At 42.8% G+C, this 12,447-nt stretch overlaps 1 protein-coding gene across 1 annotated transcript in view; it reads right to left on the bottom strand.

Annotated features, from left to right (window-relative positions):
- Nucleotides 1–12,447, bottom strand: part of LOC143793404 (uncharacterized) — a 229,410-nt gene that overhangs the window by 6,772 nt on the left and 210,191 nt on the right. Inside the window, exons 12-14 of the mRNA XM_077280351.1 lie at nucleotides 11,562–11,685; nucleotides 5,092–5,189; nucleotides 4,853–4,970 (exon numbers count right to left, since the gene is read on the bottom strand). Coding sequence (XP_077136466.1) covers nucleotides 4,853–4,970; nucleotides 5,092–5,189; nucleotides 11,562–11,685 — 340 coding nt within the window. The remainder of the gene's footprint in view (nucleotides 1–4,852; nucleotides 4,971–5,091; nucleotides 5,190–11,561; nucleotides 11,686–12,447) is intronic.

Below are 12,447 nucleotides of genomic sequence, written 5' to 3'. Positions count from 1 at the left end.
ACTGTGTAAGCACCATAGCCGGAAAGCAGAGCGGTGACGTCAGACGTCACCGCTGTGCTCGCTTTCCGGCCGGCAGGCGCTCACACAGTGCAGAGAAGCTGAGACGACGGAGGACAGACACCGGAATGTGAGTATGTACTGTTTGGTTTTTTAACGTTTACGCTGGTAACCAGGGTAAACATCGGGTTACAAAGCGCGGCCCTGCGCTTAGTTACCCGATGTTTACGAACACATCACTGGATCGCTGTCACACAACGATCCAGCGATGTCAGCGGGTGATCAAGCGACGAAAGAAAGTTCCAAACGATCTGCTACGACGTACGATTCTCAGCAGGGTCCCTGATCGCTGCTGCGTGTCAGACACTGCAATATCGTATGTATATTGCTAGAACGTCACGAATCGTACCGATCAAAATTGCACTGTGTGACAGTACCCTAAGGTCTTGAAAAGGTTACAAATGAATCCCCCCCCCCCCTATGTTGTTTTGGCCCCAAATTTTTCATTTTCACAAAGGAAAAGGGTAAAAATGATCACATAATTTGTTACACAATTTCTGCTGAATGTGACAATACCCCTTATGTGGCTGTACAGTACTGCTTAGCCACATGGTGAGACTCGGGGGGGATGAAGTGCTATTTGAGACTTGGAGAACAAATTTTCACAGAATAGTTTGCGGACTCCATATACAGAGCCCCTAAGTGGCAGAAGAAGAGAATCCCCTCTCAATTGACCCCATTTTGAAAATTACACCACTCTGAGAATTTATCTACAGGTGTGGTGACGATTTTGACTCCATGTGTGTTTTCCAGAAACAAGCAGCAGTGGATGTTGCTAAATGAAAATATGCCATAATAGTGCCCGTACATTCTAGTACTCGGTACGTTGTGGTGCCCGTACATTCTAGTACTCGGTACGTTGTGGTGCCCGTACATTCTAGTACTCGGTACGTTGTGGTGCCCGTACATTATAGTGCCTGTACATTATAGTGCCCAGTACGTTGTGGTGCCCGTACATTGTGGTGCCCGTACATTGTAGTGCCCAGCACGTTTTGGTGCTCCGTAATTCTGAAGATATGAACCCGTAAATTAACTGGGTTCTTCTCACTACAGTAATGCCAAACATGTGGATACTAACTGTGGTTTAGGCACACTGGGGTTCAGGAGGAGGGGTATTTGGAAGCGCAGATTTTGCTGGATTTCTGTTGGTGGGAGCCACATCAATTTTCCAGAGCCTTTGTGCTACCAGTAATGTGGACACCCCCAATATTTCTGTTAACAAATGAGGGATCTGAGTGGGGACTTGTTTTTTTTGGGTTGAGTAGAAGCTTTTATTGGTGGCATTTTGGGGTAAAGAACTTTTTGGATAGCATTTAACCTGCAAGGCTCTACGCTGAGCACTTACATTGGGGTTTCCATCTAAATCTAAAAAATATGTGATTCAGATGACACTTCCGAGAGATCCATTCACTGTAATGAGGCAGCAGAGTTACTGCAGACTCTGTTCAGTGGTGTCCTTCTTATCAGTGGTGCACAACACTGGTTGACCGTGCATTTATACAAGCCTAAAAAGAGAGACACCGTCGGATCATAAGACAGACCAGGGCTGTGGAGTCAGTAGGCTAAATCTCCGACTCCAACTCTGACTCCTCAATTTCCATGACACCGACTCCGTCATACATGGCTCTTGTTTAAGATTAAGTGACAAATTTACTGTGGTCAAATGGTAACATCAGGCTTTTAATCATTATTATGATAGAACATAAAATATATTTATTGGAATACAATTTTAGAACAAAAAAAACTTTTTCATATTTACAATTTATTATACCCTCTGCAGTAAATGTAAAAAAAAAAAAGTTTTCAACAAAAACGTACTGAATAGCATTTGTGCAGTCTATGAATTTGTTCTGAGAAATAGTATCGCCTCCATCAGATCCTCCTTCATAATGACCTCACATCTGACCTAATTATTTTAAGGCTAGAGAACGACCTCTCTACACTAACTTGGGTTGGTGGCAAAGCAGTAACCACATGGGCGACATCTCTAACAATTTCAGGGTATAAATGAATTGCCTCGTGCACAGTCAGTTTTGATGAACGATTGAACTCTTCCACTTCTTTGAGAGCAAGTGAAAAACGTTGCTGAAATATGGTCAATCTGTTTTCTATGGGAGTGGAATCTTTTTCCCAGCAGCAATGCTTTGCCTGGTCCAGGTCGTTCAAATACTTGTCGAAATCAAACTTCTCATCTGATGAGGATGAAGGAACGGCAGCAGCACTGGCAGGACCAGAGTCCTCTTGTTCTTGGCCGTCCTGTAGCTCATCCTGCTACCTCAATCAAAGCTTATTTTCCTTTAGTAAGCTGTTGATCATCCAGCAATATACAATGACTCGGGTCCACATAAACAGCTGCTAGAAGAATTTTATTTTCTAATAGCCGTGTCTCTCTCTCTGTTTCATTGAAGCAGCAATGCCATCTGCGATTAAACCTCGTCTTTGGGACAGGCAAAACAACAAGTTCTTACACTCCTTTATAAAAAATGCCAGGAGTTAAATCTCAGCTCGTAACTTTTTTAGTCACTATAAATGGGTGATGAAGCAATTCCTTCAATTCAGCGACCTGTGTCCATTGAGCTTCATGTAGTGTTACCTGAGGGTTGGCCATATCTACAAGGGAGGGTTTCAGCTCAAGCAATCGCTCAATCATTAAATAGGTGCTGCCCCACCGAGTGCCTTGATCCACAATTGCCCCTTTTCCAGCACATCTCTTCAAGATGGAATCAATTTTAGGGCAGCAATAGCCAATTTCCTCACTTTTCTAATCAGATTTCCAGCATGTCCCTCTTGCAGACTATCTCTAATTGCCAGCTGCAGCGTGTGCACAACAAAGCACATGTGATGAATAGGAAAGAGGTGTGAAGCAGCTGTTTTTTAAGTTCATAATCTTGCAGAACTTTTTCCACTAAGGTGTGAAGAAACTGGCTGCTGTGATGAGCTTTAGTATCTTTTACTGGCAGCGTCTTAGCAACAATTTTTTTGTTGTCACAAACATCGAACATTGATAGCAAAATAGTTCACTCTGTGACGTGTGCAGGCATCTATTTTAAGAAATACAAAGCATCTCTTGAGAGTCTTTTTAAGATCTTCCTTTTGGTTAAGGGCTTCTTCAATCACTAATTTTCTAATACTTTCTCTTTCAAGAGAAAAACCAAGTTTGTGGGCCATTTCTCAATTAAGAGCTGTAAAAGCTGGTCACGCAAAGAATGATAATGGTACACAGTCTTTCACAACAAGCTCGATGAGCTGTCTTTCAATCACAGCTTTGTAACTTTATGGGTGGCAGTGTTGTAAATGTCTTCTTAGATTGGAAGCTCTTGAAGGAGCATTTTTATCACTGCCTGAGCATTCTTAGATTGGAAGCTCTTGAAGGAGCATTTTTATCACTGCCTGAGTATGCACTGATTTTGGCATCACAACATTTGTTTTCATCTGGGTCACTTATACACTGACACACAAAATATTTTTCATCTTGAGTCACTGTAAAATGCTCAAATACAGCTGACTTCATAAGATGATTCTTAGACATTTTGTAATTATGTAAATTCGCTCCAAAATATTTTTGTCCTGTAAAAAAATAAGGTATATTGTAATTCTTGCAAGAATATGGAATCATACACTGTATAATTTAGGATATAAATAAAACAATCTTTGCATAAATCAATTGGATAGATGCTAAGTATAAAGTTTGTAAACTATGTTACATAGCTTTATGCTGAACTTTCAATGTCAGGCTTGTCTCAGGGTACAGCTCACTAAATGCTTCACATCATATTTTTTCACAGTCTATGAAGAGGGGAGGAGCGAGGAAGTATGTTTGTGCTGAATCATATTGCAGAACACACACACACAAATATATATGTTCTCATCGATTCTGTTACTGTATTTCTGAATTTGATAGGTTAGAAAACAGTTTTTCCCCTTATATTCTATGTATAGTGTATATAAGTCATCAGGGCAGCTAATTTCTCCAAACATGAGCTAAGAGGAAAAACAAACTAAAACATCAAGCATACAGAGACAACATATACTGGACTATTGATTTATGCACAGTTTATAAAAAGTTTAGATATGCTTTAGGAAGTACTTACCTTCTTTAATCCTGCTTTCCTGTTCACTCCAGAAATTCTGAGATGAATGCAGGCATTCCTTCCATGTGTGTTTGTTATTTTTTCCCCTTATCTGTAGAGGAGGAGCCTCACTACTTATCATGAACATAAACTGCAGAACAGATTCATCTCAGCTAAAAGTCTAGACCTTAGATCAGGAATAGGACAGACATTTATAGGACATTTCATAACTTTCCCAAATTCTTATGAAAAAAATATTCCCCACAAACTGCACTGAACTACTGTACCCAATTTATTATATATTTTAGGAGTCAGTCCATTTTATACCGACTCCACCAAAATTAGCTCAGACTCCGACCCCACAGCGCCTCCCATCTGCCTCAATATCGTGAATCTTCCGGCGGAGATTCTGTCAATCACAAGCTCAGGTTGTTTATATGGCACCACGGGGCTTGTGTAAGAAAATGTGGAAGTAAATGATGGAAGTAATATTAAAAAAGGCATAATCAGGAAAATTAAAAATATACTTTCTAAATCATTAAGAAGGTGTGAAGACGGCCCCATTATTTATCGGTGCACCGCCAGACTCTGTACAGGAGCAGCTGCGCCATCACCGGATATTTCTGCTGTGATGTGGACAGCGGACAAAGCCTCACTACACTGGAGACTTTTACATGATATCACACACCGGTCATCATCGTCACACGCCGGTCACTATTACATACCTGCGGAAACATCTACTGAAATCTCCTCCTTCCCGTCGCCCACACATGGCTGATTCCACCACGTCATCGCTTCTTCTTCTGTCTCATCCTCCACTTTAATGTTAGTCAGATCTTCCTCCTGATATATCAGATATAACAATCAGCATGATACAAGAAACCACCAAAATCTGTGACATTATGACCTCGATCAGAAATGTCCCCCCATATACAGATCCGGTACAGGGCTCAGCACCGTCTACCTGATGATCCTCCGGGATGTTGTGATTCTCCTCTGGAGAGTCCTGGGAATACAGAGGACGGGGACATCTCTCTGGTGAATTTCTTTCCATGAGTTTGTCTGTAGGAAACACACAGTGATGGAATACAATGACATATAAAAGTTTGGACACCCCTGCACAAAATTACTGTTATTGTGGACAGTTACGCAAGTTGAAGATTAAATGTTCACTAAAAGGCCTAAAAATAAAGATGACAAATTTCCTTTGTATTTTAGGCAAAAAATAAATACGGTATATTTTCATATTTTACATTTTAAAAAGGAAAATTGGAAAATGCTCAAGTTTGGGCACCCTGCATGGTTAGTACCTAGTAGCACCCCTTTTGCAAATATCACAGCTTGTAAATGGTTGTTGTAGCCAGACAACAGTCTTTCAATTCTTGTTTGAGGGATTTTCATCCATTCTTCCTCTGAGAATTTTTCCAGTGCTGTGAGATTCCTGGGGCGTCTTGCATCCTCTGCTATTTTGAGGTCTAGCCACAGATTTTCAATGATGGTCAATCAACGGACTGTGATGGTCATTGTAAAACCTTAAGTTTGTGCCTCTTGAGGTTGTCCATTGTGGATTGGGACTTGTGATTAGGACCATTATCCATTTGTAGAAGCCATCCTCTTTTCACCTTCAACAAATTCTTGATGCAAACATAACACCATCTGTAAAAAAGCTGAAGTTTTATTGAATCCGTTCTTCCCTCTACCTGTGAAATGTTCCCCATGCCATTGGCCAGGGTGGATTGATTTAAATCACGCCGATTTAAATCATGATTTAAATCACGATTTAAATCAAAAGATTTTTTTTAATATAAATCACGATTAAAATGAGAAGTGAGAGCAGTGCGCATGTGCGCCCATAGTTACACGGACGAAACTAGGGGCAACGATCTAACGCCAGGGTGAGGGGGGGACCCCAAAGTAAGTAAAAATCTTTTTTGTTTTACTATATGGCAATAGGTAGGTGTTTAAAAGCAGCATGTCTTAATTGTATAAACTATTAATAGCCTCCACATTTTGTTCATACTGCCCCTTTAATTCCACACTTCTAGCTTGGTTTCACTTTTGGTTTAGTTTCTTTTTCCATTCAGTTGACATGCCCAAACTTGTTGGATAGTCAGCATCCTACAGAAACCTCTGGAAGAGCATGGCATTGTGAATGTTACACATATACAGCCTTTATTCTACTGAGTTAAACAACTCAGCTTTATCTCATGATGGAAGAACCTTTGGATGGTAAAATATTTTCCTCAAAAAGCAGTTTATTGAAAAAAATCCGATTTAAATCAAAAAAATCCGATTGAAATAAAAAAAATCCGATTTTTTTTATTTTTTTAAAAAAACATTGATTTTTATCCACCCTGCCATTGGCTGCAACACAACGCCAAAGCATGATTAATCCACCTGCATGCTTAATTTTTGGCAAGATGTTATTTTCCTCAAATTTTGTGCCCTTTTTGTCACAATTTTGTTGTCAGAAAACTCGGGGCCTAGCTATCCCTGCTTCCCAGATTACTTCTGATGGTGAAGACACCAGGGCCACATACCTTGCTGAACTTCTGAATCAGCCCTTATCTGCCCCCTCCCAGGGAAGTGGGGAGGAATAGTGTATGAATATACACAAGGAATTAAGTAAAATAGCTACCAATCTAAAGTATTGTTGGAAAGCAGGGTAGGATTAATAAAATATAACTTTTAATAGTTAATGCTAAAATTAGAGCCCTTTATATAAAAAAAATCAAAACCAATACAAAAACGCACATAAAAACACACAAAAATATCACTTAGCCATAAGATCCAGCGTACCGGATCTTTGCCTCAGCACGTAATGGGTTTATACCCATATCATTAGATACAAGCCCTATTAATCATTTGAAAGTCCATATTCCTGATGATTTGACTGATGAAACGCATCGGGAACTGGGGGATTACGGTATGATGGATCCTATGTGATGTCCTGTGGTGGGGTATTGTATGGACAGAAGTGTGTGCCTCCCCTTCCCTAATGGAAATCAGGATCATTACGAGGTCAGCGAATATAGGAATCATTGAGGAACAGATTGTTCCCATTTACCTCATTGGAATCTAGACCAGGACATTTGATCTATTTGACTTGAATAATAGCTAACCGCTTATGATTTTTTCTGCCCTTTGGATTGGTCTAAGGGTTAAAGCTGCAATAACAATGACAATTACCGTATATACATGTGTATAAGCCGAGTTCTTCAGCACATTTTTTTGAGCTGAAAACACCCCCCTTGGGTTATACATGAGTCATTGTGCAGAAAGCCGACAGGGGAGGGGGAGTTTGCCGTCAGCTGCGGTTGTAAATGTGCCGCTGCTAAAGAGAAATGAATATTCATTTCTCTTATAGCAGTGACAGTTGCAGTCTCCGGCTTCCAGAAGACATCATACTCACCTTCCTCCGCACCATCGCTGCATCTCCGTTGGTGTTGGTCCCAACGCCGGCAGATCTTCCTGTGCTGAGCGATCAAGTGGCACTGCTCATTAAGGTAATGAATATGCACGCGTCTCCACTCAGACCAACGGAGACTCTGCGATGGCATGCTGGAATCAACGAGATGCTGTGAGGGCATGCTAGAGGAGGGCGGGTAGGATTTTTGTTATTTTAAGGGAAAGCATGAATACCAGAATGGGAGGGGGTGAGCCATGCATACAACGATGGGACCGGGGGAGCCATGCATACGACGGGAGCGGGGAGCCATGCATACAACGACGGGACGGGGGAAGCCACGCATAGCAGGACAGCATCGGGGGAAGCCACATACCAGGACAGCAACGGGGGAAACCACATACCAGGACAGCGACAGGGGGGGGGGGGGGAGCCACGCATAGCGGGATAGGGATGATGGGACAATGCATACCCAGCATATACTGGAGTCAATAAGCTTACCCAGTTTTCCGTGGCAAAATTAGGTGCCTCTGCTTATACTCGAGTATATACAGTATACCTGGATACGTATTCATTACTATGGCTAAGGCTGGTTTCACATTTGCAGTTGTGTCCGCACCGTTTCTGACGCATACATCCGCATGCCTCTTGATTTCATATCTTTAACATTGTAGACGCAGGTGCATGTGTTTGCATGCATTTGCCCGCGTTTGCTTACGCATGCGTCTTTTCGCGGTGTGCGGCGGGGCACGTCTAACGCACCATGTTGCAATTTTTGAGGCGGTAAATTTCCATCAAATACGCGCAGGCATGCGCATGCGGATGAGTGCGTTAAAAAAAAAGCATTACTATCTTTGGGAACACATGCGTACGCATGTCTTTGCGTACTCATGCGTTCGATGGACTTGCGTACTTCGGACTGCGAAAGTCCGGAAACTGATTTAGACACGCCCTCCTGGAACTATCGAACGCATGTGCATAAAAAGCGCAAATGCATGCATCATGCGTAAGCTGATGCGGATACAAAACGCTGCATTATCAAGCATTTGCATGCGTTTGTGGTTGCGGACGATACGCTGTGGACTCAACCACAAATGTGAACCTAGCCTTAGTGATATTTTTAGGTGCATTGTTTTTGTATTGTTAATTTTTTTTTTAGAATTAGCTATTAAAAGTTATATTTTATTAATCCTACCCTGCTTTCCTATGTATTTATACAAACCAAACAAGGACGGACGTACGGGAATAAATTAAAATACCAAACACACAAGATATACACTCACAGACAACAGAGGGGAACACCGCAGAGGTAAGGAAGGTAACCAAAATAAGAGAGGATGGGCAATAAGCACACAACCGAAACACCAAGCAACAGTCACAGAACAACTCTCCTAAACACCAAATCCTCTCCTCCTCACCAGGAAGCACAAGACTTAATACTGGCAATCCTGATGGCCAGTGCCAAGAAAAATAGAAGAAGGGAGTGGCTAATACTGCACAGCTGAGATCATTCAAGCAGGAAGCTTCAGAGACTACAACCTGAACAGTTTAACCCCTGCACTGCTGAAAGAAACCTGCACCGTCTAATATGAGGAAGAAGTGCTTATTTTCAGCGCAGGAGTGCGTGAACGCTGCAGTCTTCTGGCTCCTCTCTGGCGCGATAAATCCCGTGACGGTACTCCGCTTCTAAGAGGGACCAGAAACTCAGGGCTGGGTTTATCAGGGTGTGCCGAGTGAAAGGACCGCATCAACCTAACCACATGAAAGTCAGATGCTGGTATCCACATCCTCTCTTCAGGACCGTAACCCTTCCAGTGTACAAGATACTGGAGAGACCGCCGAACAAAGCGAGAATCCATGATCGTAGCTATCTGAAAGTCCAAATTCCCTTTCAACTATGACCGCAGATGGAGGTAGTGATGATGGTTCAGAAGACAACATAATTTTTGAGGAAATACCACTGAAACACATTATTATTCCTAAAAGTAGGTGGTAAAGCAAGGCAAAATACTACAGGATTGACAACGGGAGAAATCTTATAAGGACCAATGAACCTGGGACCCAGTTTCCAAGAAGGAACCTTCAACTTAAAAATATTCGAGCACAACCATATCAAGTCATCAACACACAGGTCCGGACCCACCAAACCTCTCAGGTCAGCCACACTCATATTTGGAACCATAACCTTCAAATTATTAAGAACCCCTTGCCACACAGACGTGTTAGATTATGAAAATTGTTCCTCTTCAGGTATTCCCAAGGAACAATTCCTATTAAACTGAGGAGAAAAACCATAGGCCCAGAAGAATGGGGACTTACCACTAGACTCATGACAAAGGTTATTCACCGCAAATTCAGCTAGAGGTAAATAAAGTAACTACATTTTCCTGATTCTCAGATACAAAACACCTAAGATAAGTCTCAAAATTCTGGTTAACGCTTTCAGTTTGCCCATTAGATGGTGGATGAAAATGATAGATGGATCCCCAACTGAGCGCAAAATGCTTTCCAAAACTTGGAAATAAAATGCACTCCCCCTGAGGTCAGAAACAATATCGGTAGGTATCCGATAGAAATCGTGAGATTATTAGATGAAAATGTGCGCCAAGTTCTTGGCGTTGGATAAAGTGAATAGTGCTATAAAATTAGACATCTTGCTGAAACTGTAATGAAATCTAGTGATAGATGAGTCCAAGGTCTACTGGGAATCACCAATGGTTGGAGAGACCCAGACGGATGAGTATGGGGGGGGTCTTAGAGCGTGTACACATACTACAGGCAGCTACATACTCCCAAACATCCTGATACACCGCAGACCACCATAATTGCCGAGAAAGGAGAACTGTGGTGGTTTTACCACCAGGGTGTCCGGCCAAGACCGAATCATGATGTTCACTTTAAACTTAGACATAGATTCACAGGTAAGAACAATTTAGCTAAAGAAAAGGCAGCTGGCGCTTCCCCCTGAGCTTCTACAACCTCTTTCTCAAGGTCAAAACTTATAGCAACAGTAACTATACCTTTCTGTAGCATAGGAACCAATAACAATTATCTCCACCCCCAGGAAAACAAACATGCTTATCCCTCGGTCTATACGTCACAGAAAAGTTGAATCTGGTGAAGAATAAAGACCACCTTGCCTGTCAAGATGTCAGACGCTTAGCAGATTCTTAATATTATAGATTTTTATGATCAGTGATTGCCATGACCAGATGAACTGCATTTTCCAAAAAAAAAAAAAAAAAGGCAGCACAACAAAGTTCAACAGCACTTAATTGCCAAGAGTTCCTTGTTACCAAAGTCATAGTTTGTCAGTAGATGATAGTTTATTAAAAAAAAAAAAAAATGCACATGGACGCCATTTACTAGGAGATTCACCCTGAGACAACACAGCCCACACCCCCATCTGTTGTGTCTCAAGGTCAGATGAATAAATCAGAATATCATCAAGGTAGATCACAACAAACCTGTCTCCCCTATGGGAGGTGGAGCCGCATATTCATCACTGTAATGAGCGGTACCACGTGACCGCTCACACAGGACAAGCTGCCACATCCACGATCACTGTGACTGGCTGTTGAATTCTCATGGTTTCATGCGATCAGATCAGTGATGTCCGAGCCTAGGATTCTGAGGGACGGACGAGCGCCAGCGGATTAGGTGGAAAATCATCAGTAAATTAACCCCGACTCTGCTGAGTAATAATCCACGACAGACTTAGGGAACGAAAGAACGGACAGGAGGATTGGACATCTGCAGAGAAAATGTGACCGATGCTCTAAGGAAGGAGAAAGATTCTGAAAGAAGCCGCCGAGGACGAAGACTCAAGACTGATGAAGACGAGACGACAGCGGAGAAACCGCGACTCACAGATCAGAAGAAAATAATCAGGGAAATGAAAGCTGTTGTCAGACGGAGAAAATGTAGAGAAAACCAGAGCAAGTCTGGAGAAAACTCATCTATTATAGGACGACGCCGGAGAGACGTCATCACATCCACCGGAGACAACAAGGAGCCTCACGTCTCACCTCGTGGTGTAAGAGGCCGGAGCTCCTCCATCATCACGTCCTGGTACCGATCCTGGTGTCCTTCTAGATACTCCCACTCCTCCATGGAGAGATAGACAGCGAGGTCCTGACACCTTATAGGAACCTGACAACAAAGACACAGTTATCACCCAGAATCCTCCAGTGCCATCCTGTATAATGTCCCAGCAGTCACCTCTCCGCTCATCACCCAGAATCCTCCAGTGCTGTATAATGTCCCAGCAGTCACCTCTCCGCTCATCACCCAGAATCCTCCAGTGATGTATAATGTCCCAGCAGTCACCTCTCCGCTCATCACCCAGAATCCTCCAGTGCTGTATAATGTCCCAGCAGTCACCTCTCCGCTCATCACCCAGAATCCTCCAGTGATGTATAATGTCCCAGCAGTCACCTCTCCGCTCATCACCCAGAATCCTCCAGTGCTGTCCTGTATAATGTCCCAGCAGTCACCTCTCCTGTCATCACCCAGAATCCTCCACTGCTGCCCTGTATAATGTCCCAGCAGTCACCTCTCCGCTCATCACCCAGAATCCTCCAGTGATGTATAATGTCCCAGCAGTCACCTCTCCGCTCATCACCCAGAATCCTCCAGTGCTGTATAATGTCCCAGCAGTCACCTCTCCTGTCATCACCCAGAATCCTCCAGTCTTGTATAATGTCCCAGGAGTCACCTCTCCGCTCATCACCCAGAATCCTCCAGTCCTGTATAATGTCCCAGCAGTCACCTCTCTGCTCATCACCCAGAATCCTCCAGTCTTGTATAATGTCCCAGGAGTCACCTCTCCACTCATCACCCAGAATCCTCCAGTGCTGTCCTGTATTATGTCCCAGCAGTCACCTCTCCAATCATCACCCAGAATCCTCCAGT

The sequence above is a fragment of the Ranitomeya variabilis genome, chromosome 1, assembly GCF_051348905.1.
Source record: "Ranitomeya variabilis isolate aRanVar5 chromosome 1, aRanVar5.hap1, whole genome shotgun sequence".
Taxonomy (NCBI): domain Eukaryota; kingdom Metazoa; phylum Chordata; class Amphibia; order Anura; family Dendrobatidae; genus Ranitomeya; species Ranitomeya variabilis.
Note: the sequence above shows the minus strand (reverse complement) of the source record. Positions and strands in the feature narration are given on the sequence as shown.